Consider the following 15435-nt stretch of genomic DNA (forward strand, 5'->3'; position numbering starts at 1 on the left):
CTCCATGAAGAGTTGGACAAAGCAGTGCATGCGTGGTTTGTGGAAGCACGAGCCAGCAACGTCCCCCTGTCCGGAAGCATCGTCCAGCAGAAAGCCTTGAACTATGCATGCCTACTTGGCATTGATGATTTTAAAGCCAGCATTGGCTGGCTAAACCGTTTCAAGGCCCGCCATAACATCGTTGGAAAAGTGTTGTGCGGCGAGTCAATGTCAGCAGACGTGGACGGAGCAGCTGCTTGGAAGGCGAGTAACATGGCCGGAATTTTAAGCAACTTCGCGCCTGCAGACATTTACAACGCCGACGAGACCGGGCTATTCTACGAGATGTTGCCGGCTAGGACGCTCGACTTCAAGGGGCAGCGCTGTCACGGCGGCAAACACAGCAAAAAACGCATCACGGTGCTGCTTTGCACAAACATGGATGGCTCGGACAAGCGTCCACCGTTAGTCATAGGCAAAAGTGCCAAGCCGCGCTGTTTTAAGGGAACTCGTAGCCTACCTGTGCAGTACAAGGCGAACAACAAGTCATGGATGACCCGCGCTATTTTCACCGAGTGGATGATGGCATTCGACCGCGACATGAAGCGGCAGGGCCGTAAAGTTTGCTTGCTTTTGGACAATTGTTCAGCGCATCACTCCGACGAAGTCAAGCTCACTAACACGGAGCTGAGGTTTTTCCCTCCCAATGGCACGTCTGTCTTACAGCCTCTCGATCAGGGCGTGATTCTTAGCCTGAAGCGCGCTAACCGCGGGAGGTTAATTCAGCGGCTGCTTTTTAACACTGAAACCGGCCGAGACACGAAGGTGGACTTGTACGTGGCACTGCAGATTATGTCTGCTGCCTGGAGCACACTGGGGCGCTCAGTAATTGTGAACTGTTTCAGGCACGCCGGATTTGCCGAAGGTCGACCCGTACACTCTGCTGGCCTAACACCAGGCGTTACAGACGACGACGAAGAGGCGTCACCGGCTCCGGGGATCGCGGCCGCCTGGAAAACGCTGGGAGAAATAGGAACCGTGACGCCTAATCTCGAGCTCGACGAATACATCGGCGCTGACGCTTGTGTTGTTGTTCACGAAGATGTGAGTGATGAGCAGATCATAAAAGCTGCCCGGAATGATAAGGACTCTTCCGATGAAGAAGACGACGACGTACAGGAAGCGCCGGCTGCGGCAACCGCCGTACAGGTGATGGACGCTTTTGATGTCATCAGGAATTTCGTTGCTGTCCGAGACGACGATGTTGCAATGGGTTTGCTGACCGAGTGCGAAAATCGCGTGACGGCGTTGCTCGCCGTGAAGCGTAAGCAAACCAAGCTTACATATTTTTGGCATTAAACGCCTTTGCTGCTGCTTGGGCAATTCTTTCTGCGTTTCACGTCAAATTTTTGCGATAACGAAGTTCCGCGAGAACGAATTTTTTTTCGTGCACCGTGAATTTCGTTATAGCGGGATTCAACTGTAATTTCAGTCCCCTGCAGGCCAAAATCTGCCATCTTATCGGCTTTTCGCCGGCGCAACAAGCACCATCTTGGATTGAGGTGGATTGGCTCTGCAGTTGGATTGGCTTGACATGGTTTCGGTGCCCCATTTTTGCCAGGAGAGGCCCCTGCAATCTCTGCCACTTCGAGGTGGCAGTCGGATTGTCATCGCCGTCAACCTGCTTTTGTCGCCAACGCTGACGCGGGCAGCTATCTCTTTGTGCTTTGTCTCATACGTCCGCCGTGTTGTCACATGAGTTTCTCCGACCGCGTCAACCGAGTGGCGCGCCGTCAATCCTTTGGCCGTTTTGTGATGGACATTCCAACGGGCTCCACGTTCCGCGAGTTTGTTGAAGTGGACGACGGCCTCGATATGTGTGCGGACCTCACGGACGACGAACTTGTGCACTAGGTTCTTCAACCTGAAGACGAGTCGGACTCCGACGACGACTCGGGCGGCCTACCACAGCCATCGCTTGCACAAATTACGAACGCTGTGAACTTGCCGTCTAGCGTATACAGCGAAACGACAACTTTGGCGCAAATACAAGCTCAAATCGTCGCCAGCAATAGAAATTTGCCGCAAGGTAAAATCGGCGACTTTTTTAAGCCGATTTCCTCTGAATAAAGTGATTTTTTGTGCTTCACGGATTTTTCGGACTGTTCGATTATTCGGACCATTTTTCGGGTCCCTTCAAGTCCGAAAAAACGGTCGGCGACTGTAAACACTTTTGGGCGCAAAGGATCCAGAAAGGTCAAGGACATTAGTACCTTTAGAGCGCAAATTAATATTTCGGAATGCCTATTTTCCGATGGAAAGAAGCATTCATTTAGGGACTAAAGTTCTAAATTTAGTATAGAAGGCACCGCGGTGCTAGACTATACTGAAAGTCAGTCGGTTAGATAAACACAGAATCACAGGTAACCTATGAAGCAATTCAGGTGAGGTAAGTGTGCTAAATCAGAGCAGAGTGTATGATGGGAGCTCACCTGGGCAGGCTGGTGGGCTTGCCCCATTTCTCAATGCAGAACTTGCGTGGCCCATTGCTCCCCCGCAGAGCAGCAAAGCCCTCGTACGGGATGCTGGAAGTGCCCGTGACAAACTGAAGCAGCCTGAGCCGGCGCTCATTGTCAAACTTTTCAATGGCCATCCAGAACCACTGGATCGCCGGGTGGCCATCATGGTAGCCTGCGTGCAACACGCCCATAGCTTGACGCGGGCTCTAACACACACCACATGCCAAATAAACTCCTCCATTCATTAAATTAAGCTTTCCTGGACACCAAATGTGAGTAATAGAGCTGCCAAACCATCTCTCGTTCTTGGCAAGACGGACACGCACGCGCGCGCGCGCGCACGCACACGCACACACACGCGCGCACACACACACACACACACACACACACACACACACACACACACACACACACACACACACACACACACACACACACACAAAAGCCCAAGTAATTGGATGCTTTGTACAGTGTTTCTCAAGTGGGGGTGCACAGGTTGCAGGGGATTCCCGCGAAGAGATTTTAAGGGTCCTCAAAATCTATGTAAAAAAAAAAAAGGATTTAGGCGATATCTTTGGCCTAGCTACTGTATAAACCGAAATATAGGTAGAGATTTTTTCTAAAAAAAAAAAGGCAGGCTATACTCGCCCCTCGTCTTATATAGTGGTCTTTAGCAGAATTTGAGGCACAGTCTGGCAACAAGTGGTGTGCCTGCTTGTGAACGGATATTCCAAAACTATCCAAACCATACGACACCCTGCAGTTGCTGGAATTTTGTTTTTCCGACCCAGGTGCATTTATCGTCATGTGCTCTGTTTCGTTCGACCTATGAGAGTATCAAATGCCTCTTTAGGACTGAATAATGGCATATTGAGGCAGTTTACTGTACGGTCGCTTTCCAGAAAATGTGATGTTTGGCGAGGCGAACGGCAACATGGACGCTCTCATTGACAGTTTGGCGGTTCAGCGTATGATGCCGTGGACAAGATCAGCTGCTCGCATGCAGCCTTTCAAGAAATGCTGCGTGAGCAATGCGCTTGATAGAACTAGTTGACACACTCTGAGAGTTGGCGAACAGCAAAGAGTCATGTTCCGACGACGCTGCTGAGATCGTTTTGTATAGTTTCAAAGCTTGGAGCGAGATCGTAACTCCAGTGATGCAGGGACACAGCCAATTTTAAATATATGCAATTCTCCACTTTTTTTTTCTTGTTTTATTTTTATTTTTTCACTTCAAGGTAAGGGGGTCGACCTATATTCCCACTCTACCTATATACAGTTTATATGGTAGACACAGTTTTGCAGGGTTTAAATCGCGGAGGTTCAAAGCAGACTTTAGCATCTTGGTTGTTCGATAAGTGAATGGTGCAGCGTTGGCAGGAGACTAAGCCCTCCTAGCCAAAGCAACATGCATACTGGTGCCAACTCGTTGCCTTTTCCCCACATCCTCTCTAGGGGCCATCGTGCGCTGGCTTATCAAGTGTTTTTTTTTTTCTTTTAGAGGCCAGTTTAGCCTTGGCTCAATCCCAATTCCACGACCTGCTCCTGGAACGGCGGAAGCAGTTCGCACAACATCGCTGCACAAATTCTTTAATCATTCTACCTGGTTTTATTTTCTCTCCTCATTTTGGCAATGATGTGGCCTCGGGACTATGCCACCCTATCGTGGCAGTGTTTCTATGGTCACGGGCGCCAGTTTGAATCATCCGCAGCAGAACTGATTCATGTTCGAAATAACGGACACTTTTTTATACAGAGACTATGGAACTATGGAGTCTATGGAACTTGGCCAGACGAAGTAGTACAGTTAGAAATACCCAGAAATTTGAATGACTGTGATGCAGCACAGGTTATGCTTACCTGACCGATACTCTGTGTTCTTTCTCCAGTCTGCAATGTCTATTTCAGCTGTGCCAGCAATCACCAGCTCTAGTTCTCTGGCATCAAAGACTGACACGAGACGAGAGTCCACCACCTGTCCAAGAAAGAAAGAAAGAGCATCATTTTAGACAGGGCCTGCACACTCTATGCTACTTTCACCGTGTACAGGCAAACGAAACACTGCACCTAGAAAACATATGCTCAGTCACGCCCTTCAACCGACGGCAGCATTTCCATAGCTAAGCATGAAGGTGCCCACTCTGTACGCGAGAGGTAGAGAGTTAAAATCTATGCGCTTCCAGGAACCATTCAGTTTTTTTCTCAAATAATATCCTGATCGAAGACTCACAATGGTCCTCCTTCAGGGGGAAACGCTTGAGGAGAGTGCTATTACTAGACGTTTCCCCTGCTGAAAAAGAACGATGCATGAGCTGAGAAGCAAAGCCGCCAACCTCGTAGAATCCCCGAACAAGGCACTCGGTCTGCTGGGCGACACCCCGCTCCAGGCGCCACTTGAGCATGCGCTCGATGTACTCCTTCTTGTTGCGCTCAGAGACGGGCACGGAACGACCGCCGGGCTTGAGTTCACGCTCAAGCACGTGGCCAGCCACTTCCTCCACCACCGAGAAGCTCAGCTCCAGGCCCATGTCACTGATGTCATTCTCCTTGAGCCACACCAGCGACTGATGGAACTCCGCATCCAGGTACTCCAGGTCGCTCAGCGAGCACGGTCTGCATCGGACAACATTGGGCCACGCATTGTGGTCAGGCTTCTTTTTGTGCCACGAGGCAATGAACGCGTCTGGCTTAACCAAGTTACATTCATGTCAGCTCTCCTGCTCACCTCTAATTAACTCTGCCTTGTGTCAATGTCAGCTTAGACTGTTCTACCCCAGTTAATTTCCTGACCTCATCTACACTGCTAAATCATGTTTCCCTCGGAATCCACTAGATTAGGGGGTTCCTTGTCTCAAGGAACCCAATAGTCTTCAATATGTGCCAAGGAACAACTCCAACCACATATGTTTGTCCAAAGCATTGTGATCAGGCAGTATGTGTTGGTTGTGAATACACTGCAGTCCACTTATCACAATATTGGGAAAAAAAAAAAAAAAACCCTAACAACAACTGGAAAATCCAATTGCTATAACAAATTATCATTAAATCTGGACTGAAAAAAAAAAAAAAAGAAAAAAAGCGCACACCCACTATTTTCTGATACATGTAGGCTTACCTACTTACCAGCAATAAGTAAATCTGGTTCTACAACGCTAACCACCGTAAAGAACACTGAACACTCTATTACAGGATACACCAATAGGCATAAAATAACTAAAGCATATTTAAAAAGCCAGAAATTCATGCTCGCTTGACAGTAGCTATGAGCATCGCTTCCAGTAGTGCGTACGCTGGCGGTTGTCCTTTTCGCATGTATGAAACCGATTAGCTACTGAATGAACTGCAGGACATCCCCAGCTTTGATGATCGTTAAAATCAGAGAGTGCAAATGCCCGTATTTTTCCCCGGGCTTCCAACTTTGAAACCCAGATGAATGTGCTGTTTCATTCCGAGAGCTATTGTGCCGTCATTGTGGTCGGCGCCATCTTCCACGGATAGTGATGGTGATGATAATGGTGATACTAGTTGTACCCTATTTAAAGGTATAGTGAACAAATATCCAAGAATATTGAGAAAACACCACAGTTGCATTAAGACATGATTACACTGGTACAGACACATAATTAGAGTTAGTTTTCAGCGGATGGCTTTAATTTTGAAGTTGACTGAGTGGTCGCCAAGTCCCAGAGCGCTCCCGACTGATGTGACTTTACATTTACCCTCAGCGGCCCTGCCGCCGCCGCCCCGCCCCTGAGAGTGGGCCTGCGCAAGAGATGCAGGAAGTCGGGGTGAGGGGGGCAAAACGCTTGCCGGGCAAGAGCGCAGGTTGTTTTTCGCGCGGGGGTGAGAGATGCACGAGGCTTACTGCGAGCTTTGCGCACGCGGAGTGTGGAATGCTGCTGAAGAGGGAGGTCGAGGGGGATGCGTACGAAAGGCGCGTATGGAAGGATGAGTAATGTGCAGTGTGGTTGAAAGCTGAGCGCCGAATCCGCTGTCCTGTAGAAACACGAGGAGGAGTTTTAGGGTGCGTTCAACTTTATTTAAAGAAAGAAAAAAAGACCGTCTGTGTGTTTTGTGAGTGCCACGGAGGAAGGGAAAAATGAGCAGGTACGATCCCTCGCAATGGGGGTAGCTAGAGAGGCATGAGGGAGGCGGATAAAAGTGACGTGATATCCAGTTTTGTCAAGAGCTTTCACAGGAGGCCACTGGGTGCTGCAATTTGAGAAATATTCAATAAAATACTTACTTTCTGCTCATTTCTGCTCATAAAGTGTTGTTTTGGTCACCCTCAACGCGATAGCTACCACCTGCACTAGAAATCTCGGCGGCAATTTTTTTATCCAGTATACCTTTAACGGGGAGACCGCGACATCAACTGCACGATGGGGGGGGAGGGGGGGAGGGACAGCAACAGTATACCTCAGTGATTATTAAGGGGGGATGCGGCCTTCGAAAGCCAAAAAATCGCGAAAAAAAATCTCATTTTGGAAAACCACGTATTTGGGTAGAACATTTTATAAACTATCTTTCCTGTAATTATCAGCGCATAATTCATCGTAAAAGTGGTTCAAATTAAATATACAACACGCCGCGGCAGCTCCTGAGCAGCGAGCGAGAGCTGAAAACAACTGTATTTCGTGCAAGCGCCGCCATCTTAGCCTTGTTTTGTTTGTGAATTCTTGCGCTTTTTTTTCCCAGCAGCGGAGGCGGCGCGGTATAGGCGTGGCTTGCATGTGAATGGAAGGCTCGCGAGACCTTTTGAATTGCCCGTGGCTCAAAAGCGCAGCTGCGATTGGAAAAAGCTTGCTCGCGGGAGGTCACCTCCGGCAGTTGTAAGGCTTGTCGTCTGCCGCGGCTTCATCGTCGCGGGCGTCTTTGTGTTCCCTTCTTGCCTTTTGCCATTTTTGCTATCGTTCACCGTTCTTTGTCATGGAGTCCTAGCTTCCACGATCCGTCGCTACGTCTTCTGCTTGAACAGTTGCGGGCTGTCGGGCAGAGGACCAACGCTGCTCTCGATACCGAGGCCGGTTTTGTTGCGCAAGTCATGCAATGGTCTGTAGTCATGGGTCGCACGTTTCAAAAGAAACGCAAGACTGAGATTGCGTTCGGAAAGCGAAAGCGCCAACCCCCTACTGCACGGAAGTCACTGAAAGTAATCGCCGATGAGCCGGACTCGTCAAATGGTGGTATGCGGGCGCCGGCATCGGATGCCAGCGTGCCGTACGGTGCCTCATCAAGTCAGCCGCCAAGCAGTGACAGCGATGTTGCCCTGGATCCTGGGACATCGACAAGCTACGGCAGCTTACCGGACAAAGCAACGGAATTGCGACGCAGGTCAGATTTGCCAGAAGAAGACTGTTTCCTTGATGCTAGTGTTCAGCGTGAGACTCTTCGATGCGACACTAAAGCCATTTCGGAAATGATAAACGGCGCGTCAGCAGATGCCTTCAATCAGTGGAGCTGTGCCGATGTTCCATGCGGTGGGCGTTGTACCATTCTAGAACACAGAGAGCCAAGTTTTGTGCCCGCGAAAACAGCGCAACCACTGTTCGCGAGTCGCTCGGTGCGATGTCGGCAACTGAGCGGAAGTTCACGCTAACCACGCTGCCTGAATCCGATACAACGCCTGCATTAGAAGATGAGTTCATAGTAATTCAAATGGGCGCTCTAAATTCACTGATTAAGGATGCCCTCTGCCCGATTTGCCGTAGGCCAAGCCTAGCAGTGGAGCGGGACACCAGACTTGGACTTGCTGTGAAAATGGTGCTGAAATGTTCTTATGGTGTTATCAGCTCTCAGTGGTCCTCGCAAAGAAAGCAAGGTGCGAGGGTTTTCGACGTAAACCTCAGATCTATGCAAGCAATCAGGAGCATTGGCAAAGGGCCCACTTCTCTAAATGACTTCTGGGCAGTGATGAATGTTTCACACTGAGGACTGCACCAGAAGAAATACCAAAAGCATATATGATGGCACGTGGCTGACACATGGGCACAGCTCGCACATTGGTGTAGGCTGTGTAATAAAATTTTACACGGGTCTTGTGCTTGACTGTACAGTCTTATCGAACTTCAGCCTTGGGTGTGAAACAGGGCCCCCTGAAAATGACCCTGCATACTATGAATGAAAGAAGACGCACCAGTGCCAAAAAAAAAACATTGCTGTCAGCGCAGGACGCATGGAAGTTGAAGCCGCACTGCAGCTTTTTGGGCGCTCCCTTGACAGAAACGACTTCAGGTATACAAATGTAATCTGTGATGGAGACAGCCGCACCTACCTGGCCTTGTGCAATGAACAAACATATGGGTTCATACCTCTTACAAAGAAGGATGGGCACAGCACTTTGCTCTTTTGTGAGCTAAGCCAAGAAGGGAGAGGCACTCGGTGGGAAAGGTGGCTTGACGCAGGAGTTGATAAAAAGATTGACTACGTATTATGGCCTAGCCCTGAGATGCAGTACAAATGTAGAAGAAATGCAGAGGGCAGTGATGGCAACACTACATCACATCGCATCCACAGATGCTGAGCCCCATCACGATCTGTGCCCCCCTGGTGCCCACCTGGTGCCCGCAGCTGGTGCAGGCATTGTGCAGCTGAGGCAGAAGGCAAGCCACAGCCTCCGCACAAGTACAATATTCCAAGCAGAGTAGTGCAAGCGCTGCTACCAGTCTACCAACGTTTGTCCGACCCTCATTTACTGGCTCGGTGCAGTGGCAAAAAGACACAGAACGCTGCCGAAAGCCTTCATTCAGTGATTTGGACATTGATATCAAAGCAGCAGCATGCCTCCCTCTTCACTGTAGAAGCAGCAGTATACGAGGCAGTTGCTAGGTACAATGCAGGCAACTTGAGCATACCGAGCTTTGCACTACACTGGGCGTAAAACCTAGTGCCCTTCGGAGGGCTGCGGAAGAAGACCAACAGCGAGCCAAAAAATCACCTCGTGTGCACAAACTCAAACGGCAGACACCCGAAAAGTCACGTGCATTCAAAGACAGCGAAAACTACAGTCCTGGTGCATTTTGAGAGTTATGAACTGCTCCAAAAACTTTGAGAGCAGTTTTCTCAGAAGTGTGTTTTGGGCATTCTGTTTTGTCTGTGGAGAGGGCAGCGTGAGAATGCCTGGACCAATTTTGATTGTTTGTTTTTATGTATTCCCTGAAGTGTGCTTGAGGGTATGAGGGCTTAGTTTTTTTTTCTACAGCTAATTTTTGAATGACAAGTTCTGGCACAGTTAGTGAAGGTGAACATGATGTTTTGAGTAAAAAAAAATTAGGGGTTTCTAAAATTTTGGAACTGTTGTACCCTGTAGGGCTCTTTTAAGCAAAGATTAAAACTGAAGGCAGCTCCTTGGCATGTTTCATTACAGTGCCAGGTTTTCCACAAGCGGAACATATGTAACATTTTGTAACTTGAAAACTATTCAAGGTATCATAATGAAACTCCATATTGATTGTGGCTACCAAATTTCACTGCTCTAGGTCAAAGAACAAAAAGTTAGCACTGATCGCCACCTCCCCCCTTAAGGTGAAAGCCTTGACTCACTTGGCTATGTCTGCAAAACGTGGAAGCAAAATGTAATGTGTGATATGAGTCACGTTAAGATGAGACTGGTACTAATAAATGTGTGATGACAAGTGGTATATAAATTTCATGTCACGTGAGTCTATTGTTTAGTCATGAGTCAGTTGGGTCGGAGATCCAATGTGCATGACTATGGAGTCTATAAATTGTGCAAGTCAAAGTCATGATCATGAGTCCATGACTAGTGTCTAGTCATGATACTCAAAAGCGCTGAGTCATGAAGCTCTAGAAGCTATTAAAGAGCAGCCAACGTGCAAGCTTTTGCATTTCTCCAATGCAGATATCTGCAGTGCTCTCAAAGCTTTTGACTGACCAAGATGCTGAGTGGGTCTCATAGTGGCCCAAGAAGCAGCCAAGAGCACCCATGCCCAAAACGGATAGGACACACAACCAATGACAGACAATGGCAAATGAGATGATATGATGCCATTTTAACAGCAAACAATGTGCCATTACTGACAACAATCTTGCACAAAGCTCTGAATGGGCTAGCCTCAGAGAACCCAGACGAATTAAAAAAAAAAATTTCTGAGAGCACTGCAGAATCTGCAGTGGACAAATGCGAAAGAATAAGCGTTGCTGCTGCACGCGGTACGTCGCGCGCTTCTTGTTGAACACAACCAGCGTTCTGTTACACGCATCAAAGTTCACCGGCATTCTATAATTGCTTTACAGGAAAAGGAAGGTGCAGTATCTGCCACTTGTGGAATCCCGCTGCTATCATCCTTATGGTAGACAAGGAGAATTACAATGTACCACCCAAATCTTTACCTGGCGTGCGTGATGGCCGAATTTTCGGAATCTTGCTGACAAGTCATGCTGACAAATCTCGCCAATGTGACATTTTCACCATAAGCCTAGAAAGGGCTTACACCTTAAATTGGTTCACAGGAAGGGAAAGGAGCAGTATCTGTTACAGTTGTTCCTGTGGACATCTGAAATTTTCGCTTTAAAAGGTGCCAAGGAACCCCTTGTATCTTGGCATGATGAATATGCAGAGGCACCACCGCTCACAAAGGCACCCCCCCCCAAAAAAAACAACAACTGAACACACAATGAAGCAGTCTGCTATGATGAGCAGCTGCAGTTTCAGTGTGGCTAGTCCAAAAATGGAATTGGCAAAAGAAAGGAGGGATCCTCACTCACAGCCTTAGCAGGGCCTTGTAGAAGGGCCGGGTGAAGAAGGCGTCAAGTAGGTGCTGGTGCACCAGCGCCAGGCCAAGGACGCGGCCGCTGAAGCGGAACCACTCGTGCTGGTTGTCCACAAAGGCTGCCATGGGGCTCACTTGCACTGTGTACGTGTCATTGGCCGAGTACTCAAACAGGCCGTAGTACGGATTGAACAGCTCCCTCGACAGCAGGAAGAAAAACTCCCGTGAGGGTCCTCCATAGTCCAGCCTGTGCAAAAGGACAGCAGTTATTAACGACTGTTACACCATTCCCTCTCTCCCCTTTCTTCCCATATAAAATAACCACCAAAAAGCTGCCACTGCCATTAACTGCCAAACAAAACGACTCCTTGCATGCAGTTCACATCAGGCAATACAAAGCAACAGGCAGGCGTGCGGTTCAATGATCAGTCCTACCCTTCTTCACCGGCGAATCCTATGTAGAGCCGAGACTTCTGGAGATCCTTCTTGGATGCCGCCATTATCTTCGTAAACGCATCCTCCAGCAAGTGGTCTCGACGAATGTTCAATCTAGGTGATGAAAAATTTTAATTATTGTCTCCAATTTTGTACTAAAGGCACAGCACAAATGCATGAGTCAAATAATATGTCGCGTTTGATCTTTGCTTCTGATGCCGTGCAACTTGGTAGTTTAAATCCTGCCAGGGGGCTCTATAGAGAGCCCGGTAAAGACTGCGGTTAGCACGAGGCAAGCACAGACTGACGCCGAGGCCAGAAATTGGGGTGATGCATTAGGCTCTCCCATTACAAAAATATCTTGTTAATTCAATCTCCATTCCTCTCCTTCTGCAATAAAATAAATAATACGCTAACGGTCCTTTGTCCGTGCACTAGTCCTGAGAGGTTGCTTGACGCATCTTGTTCTTTGTTGTTACTCACCTTGCTTCTCACTTTGCTGTGAATGTAGCTAAAGAGGTGATAAATATCAATTAAATCTGTTAAAATCTCTCTGTCAAAGATAGTTGACATCGCCCTGGTGCGGCAAGTTGTGATGCGACTACCTATTATAAATGCAGCTGGCAGACAACAACAAACCAGTTGATACTGGCACTCTTTGTACTACGTCGTCTCCTGATCTGTGGTGGCCGTTTTTCGTGCTTCTTTCATTACAAGAACACTGCCATACTGCTACATGCAGTTTCGCTTTAAAGAAAATGGCCACAGGCTACCAGCAAGTAAAAGCTCTACAGCAGCTGCTAACAAGCAACAAATATCACTGCTTTATAAAATGCAGAACGAAGGATAGAAAGGAATGCCATGGGTAGCAGCACTTACTTTAATTTGCTGGGTCCTTGGCCATATCCTTTAGATTCTAGTTTGCGGTAGAAATTCCTAAGTTTGGCTTCGAAATCTCTTCGATAAGGTGCAGGAGCTCTAAGATTAGCCCTTTGTAGACCTGTAAGGAAAACATGGTGGTGGGGATCAAAGATGCCATTCCGAAGGTATCACTACTATCTCGTAGAATACTCAATCAAAACAACAACCAGAGTCACCAACCTGGAGAGGCCTGGGGAGAAGGCTGGGGAGAATCGCGCGGAGAACGGTGACTAGATGTGGTGCTTCCAGTGGAGTACTGGGCCGGAATGTATGACATTATCTCCTGCTCAAACAGGCTGAAAATAATGCAGGATCAAGATATGAGCATGTCGTGAAACACTGCGACAGGCTTACTTTTCAAACCATTATATTACGCCCATCACTGCAGGCATGCCATATGCTTTGCTCGCAACCTTACCCGTCATCCTCCTTTTTCCTCTTTTAATAGCCTAGATCATTCTGTCTTGACCACAGAGCAACAAGTCATAAAATTTGGTTTATTTAAGGGCACGCAGTTTTCAACATCAACTTTGCATTCTTTGTATAAATTTTGATAAAAAGAAAAAAAAGAACTTCCACGTTAGTAACGCTTTCAAAGCAGTTGGCTGTAAACAAAAATCTACAATACCTCAAAATGAAAAAAAAAAAAAAAAAAATAATAATAATAAAAAAATAATAATAACAAGATTGTCACTGCAAGTACAACAGTTTTACATCGAACCTATAGGTGTTCAGAAGTAAATTTTTTTAAACATTCTAATTTTAGGGAAACGAATCGGAGGAAATAAAATATTATGCGGTGACACAGACTTAAGAAGTCTCACATTTTTATGGAGCTGTAGCTTTTACTGCATAGAAGTTCACAGTTCTTTGGGCCATAAAATTATTCATTAGATAGAAAGCTAGCTGCGGCACCTGAGCAGGATGGTGAGGTCGAGGTCGTGCGAGAGGCGCCCCAGGGCAGCAGTTCCCTCAGCTCGGATGGCGTGCACGCGGTCACGCAGGGCCGTGTTGGACGCCATTGCCGGCTGGCGCTCGCGCAGGATGTCCAGGATGTTGGGCTGTCTGAGAAAGGCAACCACCTTGTCGTTGTACGCCGTGGGTACACTGCTGGCAGCGCCTGGCAAGCCCGCTGCTGTCGCGCCCGCTGTGCTGCCCGGGGGACGCGGAGGTGGCACGGGTCCACTGTTGGTGCCGCCACTCTGCATTTGGCCATGCCACAAGGCCCACAGATTACCACAACAAAAGGGAGCTCAGGGTGCCACAAAAGGGAATTCATGGGTGAGGACGCCAAGGACCATTTGGTACAGTATTAATACTGTATAGAGGTTCAACATCCCAAAGCTACAAGTGAGCTCTGAAATGTCTCCCCAGTGAAGGGATCTGGATTAATTTCGACCATCTGGGGTTACCGGAATCCAAATTCCGCTGGCCAAAACGTAACTCAGCCCCATGTCCTTCAAGGTGAGTGCAGTGAAACCTCGTTATAACGAACAGTTAAAAAATTGTAAAACAGTTAACTATATCCATAATTCGTAATATAAACTTTTATAGAAACTACATGCAAGAGCAGCAAAATTCAATCAGAGAAGGCACAGCAACTTAGAGGGTACTTACTTGGGTCACGTCCATTTATTTACGCGCAAAGAACTGGGTTATCGCGGCCTGCTTTTTTGTATTGATCGCGTTCCGTATCACGCCCTATTCCACAGTTCGCAAACATCCAGCAAGGGCAAACCCCCTGCCCTCAATAGCACTGCAGTGGCGGCGCAGTAAATTCAATGCAGCAAGCACTTCTTGTGAAGTCTAAATGCTCTCATCGTCTACAGGGTCAGCCTGAGCTTCGTCTGCGGGATGTTCTGAGACTTCTGCAGTGATTTCGGTGTCAGTCAGTACAGCCGTGGTCGCTGTGATGTCGAGTCTTCTACAGCCATTGTTGCGGGCATGTCACCAACACCAGGCCTCATCGATCACGCGAAGCTCTGCTTTTGCTTCGTCAGGATCGTCCCCATCGTCACTTGATGCGCGGGCCTCTGCTGGAAAAAAACCCGCGTGCCGAAAGCAGTTGGCAATCGTTTCGCCTTTCATGCTGTCCCATGTCGCTTTAAGCATTTGGATTGCTCCCAATAAGTCGAAGTCCTGCTTCATGTGAAGCTTCACGAAAAGAGTGTCAATCAGTCTCCTCTTGTAAACTGCCTTGAAGGTCCTGATTTTATCTCGAGCTTGGTTTTTGACGTCAGTGCTGCTCTTTTTTTTCACATTCACCGCCATCACAGCACTACGCACACCCGCGCAGCACATTCGACACAACCACCGACGCAGCCTCCACAGAACGCTACGACGGCCACTCCGGACGCCACTCCGCTGCTAACACGCAAGAGACGCAAAAGGGCAAAAGCAACATTCGATTGCGCCGCTGCTGTTAGCGATTGTGAGATGCGAACGATTTCTCTGGCTGTCAACTCTCAATGCCAACGTGGCATCTGTGGCGCTGTCAGCGCCTTGGAGGTAGTCCTGGACGTTTGCTGCTCCGCTCAACACACTTGTAGTGCAACGAAGCCTGCCTCCTGCTATTAAAGTGAGGTAGTGCTTGGTGTCGCAAAGGTCGTTATATCCATTTTATGCCGAACCGCATTTGCTATGGGAAGTTAAAAATACATGTGTTTGACAAAAATATTTAGGAAGAGTTCAATATATTAAATAATTCGTTACATGCGTGCTCGTTATATCGAGGTTTGACTGTAAAAATGTTCTTAGCCAAACTAAAAATCCGAAGTAAATACTGCTCTGAACACTCCTTTCGGGCTAGGTGTCCACATTTGTGTACGCAACCTGTACGGTGATACATC

General features: G+C 48.0%; 1 protein-coding gene across 2 annotated transcripts in view; it reads right to left on the minus strand.

Moving 5' to 3' along the window:
• LOC146199186 (E3 ubiquitin-protein ligase HECW2-like) overlaps nt 1-15435 on the minus strand; it is a 59538-nt gene that overhangs the window by 8367 nt on the left and 35736 nt on the right. For both annotated transcript variants that reach the window (XM_084594651.1, XM_084594650.1), the window contains exons 16-23: nt 13502-13788; nt 12767-12882; nt 12545-12665; nt 11666-11779; nt 11226-11477; nt 4832-5111; nt 4359-4473; nt 2472-2670 (exon numbers count right to left, since the gene is read on the minus strand). In XM_084594651.1, coding sequence (XP_084450777.1) covers nt 2472-2670; nt 4359-4473; nt 4832-5111; nt 11226-11477; nt 11666-11779; nt 12545-12665; nt 12767-12882; nt 13502-13788 — 1484 coding nt within the window. The remainder of the gene's footprint in view (nt 1-2471; nt 2671-4358; nt 4474-4831; nt 5112-11225; nt 11478-11665; nt 11780-12544; nt 12666-12766; nt 12883-13501; nt 13789-15435) is intronic.

Source organism: Amblyomma maculatum, chromosome 2 (genome assembly GCF_055883805.1).
Source record: "Amblyomma maculatum isolate TAMU_Amacu chromosome 2, ASM5588380v1, whole genome shotgun sequence".
NCBI lineage: Eukaryota > Metazoa > Arthropoda > Arachnida > Ixodida > Ixodidae > Amblyomma > Amblyomma maculatum.